The sequence below is a fragment of the Euprymna scolopes genome, chromosome 3 (genome assembly GCF_053919585.1).
Source record: "Euprymna scolopes isolate OS-2025 chromosome 3, ASM5391958v1, whole genome shotgun sequence".
Lineage (NCBI taxonomy): Eukaryota > Metazoa > Mollusca > Cephalopoda > Sepiida > Sepiolidae > Euprymna > Euprymna scolopes.
In genome coordinates this window covers 363,220-374,920 of record NC_136484.1, presented here as the reverse complement: position 1 = coordinate 374,920, position 11,701 = coordinate 363,220, and the positions used below count along the sequence as shown (strand labels likewise).

The following is an 11,701-nucleotide window of genomic DNA, read 5'->3' as shown; positions in this document are numbered from 1 at the left end:
CATATATCTACATTACAACGAGCACTGTTTTCTTTCCTTTTAATTGTATTAATGAATTTACTAATACATTAAAATATACTCTGCTCTTTAGACTGTTGTTCTAATCCCCTTAATATATATATATATATATATATATATATATATATATATATATATATATATATATATATATATATATATTACGATTGTTGGATATTATTCTTTCGATTACTTTCATTTTGGGAGGCACAATTAAAAAAAGATAAAAAACGGAACGAAATTTAAATTTCCGTTCCATATTTACAACAACCGTAAAACAGCGCATACTCTGCAAGTTTTCCCTTTTTTTTTTTTTTTTTTTTTTTTTTACAAAAATAAGTGGTACTTGTACAGTTTAATCAGGACATTAAAAAATGAAACTATGAAAAAAAAAAAGTGTTTAAATTGTACGTATCCGTTATGGAATGAAGTTGAAACTACTTGATGAAATTAAGGGAATTTTTTTTCGGAGAACTTCATGGCGAGAAGGAACTAAACAAACAATATGTATTTAAAATTTAAATGATTGATTTCTCAATCGTTTATTCATAAAATTAAACTTGATGAGAAAGTAAATATAAACAAAGTGTTCAAAGTTTGTAAGGATGGTGGGCATGAGAGTGGATTTTAATGTCGGGAAGGAATCCGACGGAGCCGATAACTATCCATGCTGTAGATTTGCTGTGACTCTGGGCGACTGACGTTTGTCGCGACGGCTAGTGTTTTTATAGTGGTGGCGCGGACATAGTTGAAGACAAAGGGCAAATTGATAATAAGCTTGCATTTTGCTTTTTTAATTGTGTTTTTTTATTGTGTCTTAATGCATTGTAGAGAATCGTCTGTTCGGTGTGTGTATGCATGTGTTATATCAATTTAAAGCTGAAAAAGTTGTGAATGTAACATTGTTGCAATGTTTTGTATTTGCGTTAATATGCTGCCTAGCCTTATTTGGCGGTTTTATTGGTTGAAGTGATGTGCGAGCTATTCTATCAATGTGTGTATATGAAAAAAATGTGTTTTGAAGTTGCGGTGTGAATCTAGTGAGCTCATGTGTATTGCGTCGACGAACGGATTTTTCTCAGCGTCGCCATTATTGATGCTGTCGCAGCTGCTGCTCTTCTGGCTTATCATGTAAATATAGAGGGATATTCGAATATAGCATCAAGTAGCTTTTGTTTTACAGCAAAAAAAAAAAAATTGTTATGATATCGAGCAAAAGGTTCGATTTTCAGGAAGAAAAGCTAGTAATAAAGATGGGGAGGGAGTGTCAGCTCTTTAACTGGAGTTATCTCCCGTGGCGGTTTTTAAAATTCAAACATTTTTTTTTTTAATCCAAGATGTCTGCCTTCAACGTGTTCATAAAAACGTGTTTTTCCGCAGTAAAAAAAAAAAAAAAAAAAAAAAAAAAACTACTCGATCAAATTAAGTGAAGATCTTCAGTTCAAAATGGATGCGTACAATATAACCTTTCTTCGATATTTTCATTTTTTTAATGTCTTGATTAAACTGTACAAGTACCAAATAAGTAATAATAAATAAAATGCTATTGTTTAACATGGGGTTTTTTTTTTCACTGTTTTTAATTTTGTTTTTAGTATTATAAAATTATATTTATGAAATATTGATTGATTTCTTTATTTAAAAAAATAGAACAATTATGTTTTTGTTATTGTTTCATTTTTTTTTTTTAACTGTTTTTATTGAATAAAAAAGGGAATACTTGATTTTTATTTGTATAAAATAATATGATTGTTAAGATATTATATATAGCCCCAAATCTTCCGACCCTCCTCGCGTCAATGACCATTCCTCTTCTGCATAACTTGGGCGGAACGTTGATCGTTCTGGTCTTTCCACATCCAATCTATTTTTTATAAAATAATATATAAAACATTTACTTTTTTGGTATTTTTTTTTTTTTTTTTTTTTTTTTTTTAGTTTACCAACCTCTCGGCATTCACGTTTAAATCGTCGACTTGTACGAGTTTTCCGGTACGCTGAGAACGAATATTGCATTTATTTTTTGCGCAAACAAGTAGTTATCTATATTTGAGGACGTTTAGTATCTAACGTAATCACTATTGTTTTGCTGGCGGCCATTTTGTTTCCCATTTAGGAAAAAACGTCAAAAAAGAGCCAAAAGGGCCAAAACATGGCCCCCAAAACATTTTTCGGCTTCAGGGCCGAAATGATCCCCACCCTCCGGATATTTTTCCGCTTGAAACGGACAATTTTTCTTTTTTCGCTTTCTTAATTTCATTAGTAAATATTACCTTATGCTACAACAGAACGCCGAGCAGCAGTGCAGCAGTGCAGCACTGCAGAGTGCAGCACTGCAGCACTCTAATTTGGTTTTCTAGGGACATTCGAGGTTGCTGACAATGAATCTGATAATAAAACCCGTTGTATATTTACCGTTTGCATGGTATGAACCTATGGACCCTGCAACTACTTTGTGCCATTTTACCACCTTTCTTTACGTTATGCGCGATCGGTTTCTTACTGAAATGCGTACACGTGTTTTTTAGAAGTGTATTCAATTATAGAAGTTATACAATTTAACAAGTGCTTCTACGGCCACCACAACACCCCTACCCCACCCCTCAAATGTAAACAGAATTTCTGTTAAATCGTAAACGGTATTCTACTCGGTAAATGTCAGCACGTTACTTATGGCAAAAACAGTTAATTAAACTGCAGAAGCACCTGTTAAACTACACAAGTTCTATAATTGAATACCCCTAAAAAAAGAACGAAAAAACATAAATTTGCGATGGATTTGATTATCAGATTGTGACCAGCGACCTCAAATGCCCCATAAAATCAAATTAGAGTGGTCGGTGTTCCGTTATAGCAAAAGGTAATATTTACCTTTTAATTTATTTTGATAAATATTACCCTAAATACTGTTTTTAATTTGTAGTCTTGTCTTTACGTTCTTTCCTTCCACTCAAGATTTCTTGGAATTTACCCCCTCCCCCCGCCAATAAACATTACCTTTTTCTGCGCCAATGCCGGTGGTGGAGAGGAGGGATTCCAGCTACATGTGGCATATTTAGCCTTTGTGTGTGTGTGTGTGTGTGTGTGTGTGTGTGTGTGTGTGTGTGTGTGTGTGTGTGTGTGTTGTTGGAAAACAAGATAGCCACCATTAAAAATGATAGTGATTAGGTTGGATACTGAGTAATTAAACTACCACGATTAAACAAATTCTACCCCCCTCTCTCCCTTTTCTATCTTTCTTTCCTCTATTCTATCCGCTTCTTCCTTTTTTCCTTCTCCTCCATCTCCCTCTTCTGTTGAAATTTTTTGTACCAATAATGATGCATCCCCCCTCGTTTACATTTATTATTTTTTATCTGGTTCTTGTATTTGATTTTTTGTATTTTGTATCTTTTTTGATTCTTAGTTTCGTACATTTTGGGTTTGTATGAAACTCCCTTTACTTGGAAGGAAAGGGAAATGCTAGCTCCGTGATGATGTTACGAGCCCAGCGCGAGATTCACTCTCTTTTGAAATTCTGCTGGCGTGGAGATTGGACTTTGTTTCATTGCCCGGCGCTGAGGATGGAATTTTGACGAGCCTCCTTCAAAGAAGAAAACCCGGCAAGAATACCTGGGTATGCAACAAGGCATATTTCTGAAAACTATCTCTGTGACTATGGTTTTGCACATATTTTAGAAGGAGTGCAATTTTAAGAAAAGACCTTATTTTATGTGACAAGGAATTTTGGAACCTCCTACTAAGAAGAAAACTTGGCAAAGAAAATCCCAGTCAAGCGACGAGGCATGCTTCTGAAATCCATCTGCATGCCTATGGTTTGCACATAAACATGGAGAGAGAGAAAATTCTAAAAGGACTTTAAACAAGAAAAAAAAAAAGGCACATGCCTGACTGGCTTTCAATTTGTGAGTATGCTCCTAAAATTTATTTCATATGAGAGTGTGATTAGGAGATACTATTTTGAATCTTATTATTGTATTCGTTCTTAGATACAACATCTTCATTATGAGAACCAGTGTTATTTTTTTTTTCATTATATGTTACCTTGACGTTTCATAAGTTTAATGCCCGCAAAGGGGAAAATTTGCAACTAATTTTATCGTGAATAAAATCTCTTCTTCATTTCAAAGCAAGCCCTTTATATTTTATTCTTTACCTCCCCCTCCCCCTTTTATTCCATGCTGTCATTTTATTTTTCAGGTTAGTTACTTTAGCGTCGAATTTATCTGGAAGCAAGATAAAATTCCGACATTTTGCAAATTATTTCTTCCTTTATGTAAAAGTAGTTTGGAAATTTTCTGCTTTTATTTAAATGCATTTTGCAAATTGTTTTCCCCTATTAAATACAATTTGCAAATTTTTTATTCCCTTTTTCAGAACACTTGGAAAATAAAGTATATTCCATTTTCATCGAGATACGCTTTAATTTCTTTTCTTTCAAGCTAGGATTAAATTCAACCTCTTGAAATTTCTGTTACCTCCGCTACCTTACACTATCAACTTGTCTCTTAGATTCGTTCGACTACTGTGAATTTCTTCCGTTATTTAAAAGCATTTTCCAAATTATTTTCCCTTATTTAGAAGCATTTTGTAAGTTTTCTTCCATTGTTTAAAGGCATTTTACAAACTCGTATTCCCTTATTAGGGACTGGAATGTTATATTTAGTTTATTCCTGAATTTAGCATTTTTATGTACGTCTAATGTCTTTATTTATATCCGTCTTAATATATTTTACGTACGCCTAGCGCACAATTTTTCATATATTTTTCTTAATAAAAAGAATAAGTGATATGTATATACTTTCCATTTTCTCCACTTTAAAATTGAAGTTGTAACTTTCGTAACCCTCTTTCGAAATATAATTTACATTTTACTTCCATTAGTTGAATTTCCATGGGTATTGCGATTTACGTTGGGAAAAACTATAGCATTTTTTTGTCCCTGGTCAGCGAATAAGAAATCCTACTAGACTGAGGTAATTTTATTTTTCGTCCTAATCCAGCGTGTTCCATAGTTTTTGGAAGCTGGATTTCCCCCACTTTAAGAAACGACTTTTATCTAACTATACCCTCGTGGGGAGCCTAGTAAATAGAGACGCCGTGTCCGAAACCGGTGTTAGTTATATGTTGGTATTTTTCCCCAATATATATATAAAAAAAGGGAATGAGTACATACTTATCTTAATGTGTAATAAACATGTGCGTTCTTTCACATATATTAAATGTCTCTGGGTTGTGAATTAACTGGACAATATTATTTCAGATATTGTATTATCTTGAAGTCTACTTTAACTAAAACTTGTTGAATTCGCATGTGTGCGATTACTTTTGTATTTTATTGTAAAAAAGGATTTCTTATACGTTAAAGATATTTATAATTTTCGATTGCGAGTTCATACACATTTACTTGCGGACTGTGTTATTCTAAGAATTTGTGAAAATACAAGTTCCCTTTTTCTTTGCTTAACCCGTATTTGCATTTGGTTATTTGGATTCTTTCGAAGATACACATGTAACATAGTGGCATGTACCCTCCCCCCGACGTAGTTGTATATTTAAACTCTCTTCCCACTTTTTTCCTAGGTTACATTTCAGTGAGAATATTGCTATAAAGAGTGTTAACGTTATTCATTTTCTAGTCAACTTCCACATAGAAGTTTGCATTTTAAATACACTTAATTTTAATTTAGAGTCATAGGAACCCTTTTAATTTGTAACTTGGTATTGTATCCCTTGATATTTTCACGGTTCAATATGCTGTATTGGTCTTGTTTTGTTTGTGCTATGAGGAAGGAATTTTATGCAAATACCTTTGTAACCTTTGTGTGCATTTTTTTGTGTATAATTTTTGAACGCCTATTTTTTGTATTTGTTTGGATTTATTCCATATTTTTTAATAAAAAGAACAAACGCTGCACGATGTTGGTCACTCGTTCTTCCGGATTCCTTGTAAGGAAACAAAAGTTTTATTTGGGGAAGATTATCGTTGTCTTAAATTTGTTGCGGTTGCAGAGGGAATTACCTAAGCCTTATTTTATGACAATGAAAGCCAATGTCGATGAATCGTTGTCATCGGTAGATAATATAACAGAATTGTTGGGTGATCGTTCCTCGCGCGAGGATGTGGACTGTTCGCTAGTAGAGGCGGATGCTGTTAACGTTGTAGTGTTCTCGTCCCAGGTTCGATTCATTCTTTCGAGGTTGGCAGATGGTGTGGAGTGTGATTCCTTGTGTAGCCCTGTGATATTCAAACCCCCTAGGGAGATGCTTGGCGAGTTACCAACTACTAAGCCCGAACGTCCAGATTCTGAAAACTGTTTGCTGAGTGCTGGCAAGTTTGGCTTGGAAAATGTTGTATCACGGTCTGAAAGCAGTGTTGCAAGTGCCACTTCAGAGGATCTGCGTAGTTAGGCACTGAAGTTTAATTTTTCTGGTGGGCAGTTTGCCAGTAATATTTTAAAGAAAAATGTATTGGGAGTGAGATTCCCAGGTATCATGAATGATACCACTCGTGTCTACGACTTGTCAAGTGTGGGCATGAATATTGTGAAATTTATGGAGGGATTTCCATGGGATGTTGGAATTGTTTTGCCCTCTAACCATGTGAGTTCGAAAACTCGCATATGTAGTTATCTACCATAACCTTGTCAGAGTAATGAGGAACTTAATCATGACAGTGAGATATTACTCAGGTCATGTAGTTCTGACAATAGCCAGTGGTTAAAGGATAGGAGTCTATCCTGTGTGAAAGTGCAAGCTTTGTGCACTTCTTTAAGAGCTAATGTTAGCACTGGGAGAGAAATGCTCCATCAAGGATATAGGACAGAAAGCACTATATTCACCTGTGAACGTGTAAAAACTAAGAGGAGAATGGTTTTTGAAGAGTTACGTGAACTCAAGTTGAACTGGGGCGTTCAGATTCAGGGTGAGTGTAACTCGATAAAGAATCCCATGAAGGATCCTATCGAATTTGCTGACTACATGGTAGCTCAGTTTCTCCGAGTTCCTACGAGAGTGTAGCATATGTTGTTCAGAGATCGCTTGCAGAACTTTCATTCTATGAAGTTGCTCCTTTAAGTAGAACGCTTCCTGCTTTGGAGTCACATGCTGGTGTTATTGTTTTTAAATGTATTGTGAAGATCTGCCTTGATGTAGCTTACTACAGTATTGCAAGAGCTATCGAAGTCAAGCTCGATTTGTCCAGGGGTGTTTTGGAAGCGCTCAGAACCATCTTATACTTAGTTAGAAGTGCGTTTTCTAATGCTGAGATGTTTGTTTCAGTGCTAAACACAAGATTGGATCTCTCCTTGATAGGAGTCTTCCATAAGTATTACATCTCCAGCTACCTAGGTGTTTCTGACACCTATACTCAACTTTCTTTGTTTGGCTATATGTATATAGCTATGCAAACGTTTAAAACTGTAATTGCCTTGAATAATTTGTGCAGAATTTGGGTTGCAGTTTTATTTCATTCCACCAAGTTGAAGAACTTATCAAAGGATAGGGTTGATTGGATTTGTCCCTCTTGTAGCACTGGTTTTGATCTCACTGGGCTCTTGTGGTTACGAGGGAGCTGAGATATTTTGGTGTTCGCCAGAAATAATATAGGGATGAGGAGGTTGGATGGTAAATTATGTGAACTTCATCTGGTGGAAGATTTTCTGTTCAAACTTCTGTTGCAACCTTGCATCTGATCATTAGTTTTAAATTTATGAATCTAGTTAGGTACTCTTCTGGTCAACCCTAAAACATGGAGGTTTTTATGTGAAAATTTATAGAATATGCCTATTTGAATTTTTCTGTCTTTTTGTTCTGATATGTGTTTCCTGGGGTTCTTCTGACCATACATTGTGTGGTATATGTATATATAAAGAAAAAATTTCGTATTGTAAATTTTACAGGTGTCATCCCACTGTAGGTTGACTGCTATTTCCTGTTGGGGGAGAATGTTGGAATTTTTTTGTACCAATAATGGTGCATCCCCCCACCCCTCGTTTACATTTATTATTTTTTATCTAGTTCTTGTATTTGATTTTTTTGTATTTTGCATCTTTTTTGATTCTTAGTTTCGTACATTTTGGGTTTGTATGAAACTCCCTTTAATTGGAAGGAAAAGTAAATGCTAGCTCCGTGATGATGTTACGAGCCCAGCGCGAGAATCGCGCTCTTTTAAAATTCTGCTGGCGTGGAGATTGAACGTTCGTTTCATTGCCCGGTGCTGAGAATGGAATTTTGACGAGCCTCCTTCAAAGAAGAAAACCCGGCAAGAATACCTGGGTATGCAACAAGGCATATTTCTGAAAACTATCTACGTGACTATGGTTTTGCACATATTTTAGAAGGAGTGCAATTATTTTAAGAAAAGACCTTATTTTACGTGACAAGGAATTTTGGAATCTCCTACTAAGAAGAAAACCCGGCAAAGAAAATCCCGGGCAAGCAACGAGGCATGCTTCTGAAATCCATCTGTGTGTCTATGGTTTGCACACAAACATGGAGGGAGAGAAAATTCAAACGAGAAAAAAAAAAAAAAGGGCACGTGCCTGACTGGCTTTCAATTTGTGAGTACGCTCCTAAAATTTATTTCATATGAGAGTGTGATTAGGAGATACTATTTTGAATCTTATTATTGTATTCGTTCTTAGATACGACATCTTCATTATGAGAACCAGTGTTATTTTTTTCATTATATGTTACCTTGGCGCTTCATAAGTTTAATGCCCGCAAAGAGAAAAATTTGCAACTAATTTTATTGTGAATAAAATCTCTTCTTCATTTCAAAGCAAGACCTTTATATTTTATTCTTTACCCCCCCCCCTCTTTTATTCCATGCTGTCATTTTTTTTTCAGGTTAGTTACTTTAGCGTCGAATTTATCTGGAAGCAAGATAAAATTCAAACACTTCTTCCTCTTCTTCCATTGTCCCTTGCCCCTTTCTTTCTCTTCCTTTCTTTCTTACTCCCTATCTTTCTTAATCCCTTTCTTTCTTACTCCTTTTCTTTTCTTTTATACTCCTCTTTCCCTTCGCTCCACTGATCTCTAGGAGTTGAAGAAATGGTCAATATGTGGGAGTTGAAAACTCCCAGGTTAACTCGATTGTCGCCCTTTAACTTCCTGTTTCCGATATTTCTTTCTCTTTTCCGCTGAACGCTCGACCAGTCAAGTCAAGATGTGACAGAAATCGCTCCTGGTGGGAGTATCGGCCACCACAGCGCCCCTGACTTGCCAGTCAGCCTTTCGCAGCTATCAATCGCAAATAACGAACTCTTATTCTAACGAACTCTCATTCTTTCTACCTGTATCTTTAATATTTCTCATGTAAATAAATTGAATTTCTTTCATTGATAATTACTGGCATGTTTTTGTCATCATTATGCGACCTTTTGCTTTTTCAATCCTTCTACCATCCAATTCAATTTATCCATTATACACAATGAGGATGGAATCGTCTATCACGCAACCATCCCATCCTGTCCTCTACCTCAACAAATAGATCCGAGTAAATCTTAACCTTTTCGCAGAAAGACATAAGAATACTAAAAGAAAAAAGATAATAAAAGAGAATTAAAAATACACCAGCTAAAGCGAATACTGGCAAATGGAGGTTGTAGTCCGAAAATTGCCGTGAAGTTTGTTGGAGCAGACTTAAATAAAGGGATTCACTAACGACACAAAACAGGATATAGAAAAAAATATTAATAATTAAAACAATAAAATTTACAAGTTTTGCAAAACTTATTGTGTTTGCGGCTTTAGAGAAAGTCCAACTATAAAGTTCTTTTACGTCCAAAGAATTAGACGGCTCTTGTAATGTTCGTATAGGCACAAAATTTTAGGAGAGGAATTTTCCTATCTGTTGCTTCATGGACGAGCTGTGGTTAAAAGAAGAAGAGACTATTGTTCTAAAAGCGAACCCGAAAAACGGGGGTCCCTGATTGGTTAATTAGATAGACCCTATTTTTAGATTGTTAGTGTATTAAAGGGAGGTAAGTGGGAATGATAACCGCCTTTTTTTATATAGCTCATATAGGTTTTAAGCTGGCAGCGAGCAGCAGATAAACGAAGCAAACACTTGTTGAAGACGCTTTTGCTCCAAAACTTTATTCCTCACCCCCTAACCCTACTTACTCCATTCCCTAACGCCAACATAAAAATGAATAAATGAATAAAAAGATAAATACAAAAAGATGAAAAATAAATAAATAAATCCACATGTGGTGAAATCAGATGAACTCTCCCATCAGCATCCGTTGATTATCTCCCTTTCCTACTTCCTGTACAGCCTCCCTCCCTTTACCCTGATTCCTCCTTTTTCGAGAGTCTCCTCGTGGTACGCACGCTTCTCTCATGGACTCCTCATGTGAGGATTTAGTTCAATAAAGCCCACGAGCAGTTACTCCACTCTTTGCCTTATTCTGTTCTCGTTGGTCACTCTTTCATTACAATTTATTGAACTAAATCCTCTCCTCACTATGGAGAAATATTTAAAACCAGAACGGCTACATCTAGATCCCAGCTAACCCGACGCCACAGATATCTAGACACATTGGAAAAAATCGTTTGCCATCTTTCTCGACGCTGCCGGTGAAACTCAACAAACTCCTCTGACTGACAGGCTAAAATTCAGCCTCCTCGTTAATCTCGTCTCTCCAACTATCTTCAAAAATATTTCTGACGTGGACTGTTTTAATTCCGCGATGGACATACTGGACACCATTTTTATACAGCCTAAAAATAGCATCTTTTGTAGGCATCTTTTGGCCACACGCCGTCAACAAACGGACGAAAGCATCGACCAATTTTTACAGTCGTTAAAAACCCTTGCCAAGGATTGTGAATTTTGTGCCGTCTCGGAGACGCAAGCGAGAGATGAATACGTTCGAGACGCTTTTATAAATGGAATTTCATCGAACTATATTCGACAAAGACTCTTAGAGAATGGGTCGCTGGACTTAAAAGCCGCTTACAACCAGGCACTCATTATGGAAATGGCTCAGAAACAATTAGCGTCCTATTCTCGAACGAATGCCATAAGCGCGTCTACCCGAGCCGAGGAAACAAACGTCACCGCACCCTCCATACCCGAATGGATAGTAGCCGCTGTCACACGCTGTTACTTTTGTGGAAGAGGGAAGCACAACAGATCTGAGTGTCCCGCGCGAAACGCCGTCTGTAAGAACTGTAACAAAAAAGGGCATTTCGCACGTGTTTGCAAGTCGTACACCGTCGTCACCGCCGCTGCTATCAACCCCGGTAAGTCTATTATCGCTTCTCTCTCTACTCATAATTTTTCGGAAAGCCTGTCTCGTTCGACATTATGTGGGAGAATAAGGGGTAAAACGGTAAAAATACTCATAGACACCGGTAGCACTGAAAACTTTATACACCCAGACCAAGTTAAGAAGCTGGGGCTCGCTATCTCACCAAGTACTGAACGAATCTTCATGGCAGCAGTTCCCATTCATCCAGTACCTTAGGACATTGTATGGTATCCCTCGGTTTGAAAGATAGAGAATACCATAAGGTGAGGCTTTCTGTTATGCCAGACTTGTGCTGCGATGTCATTCTCGGGCATGATTTTCTATGTCGACTTTCTTCAATAGAAATACCTTTTGGGGGATCACTTACTCCCCTTACTGTGTGTGGACTGACTGCTATGAACAATATTGGCTATCCCTTCCTT

The 11,701-nt window shown here is 36.5% G+C and overlaps 1 protein-coding gene across 1 annotated transcript; it reads left to right on the top strand.

The window, feature by feature from the left end:
- Positions 1-10,715: 10,715 nt before the first annotated feature.
- LOC145252498 (uncharacterized) lies at positions 10,716-11,495 on the top strand. The gene has a single exon (XM_080111993.1). The coding sequence runs from the start codon at positions 10,716-10,718 to the stop codon at positions 11,493-11,495; it is 780 nt and encodes a 259-aa protein (XP_079968119.1).
- Positions 11,496-11,701: the final 206 nt, after the last annotated feature.

Excerpts from the sequence above, each read along its gene's own strand:
- LOC145252498 (XM_080111993.1), top strand. The coding sequence starts at position 10,716 with ATGGACATACTGGACACCATTTTTATACAGCCTAAAAATAGCATCTTT.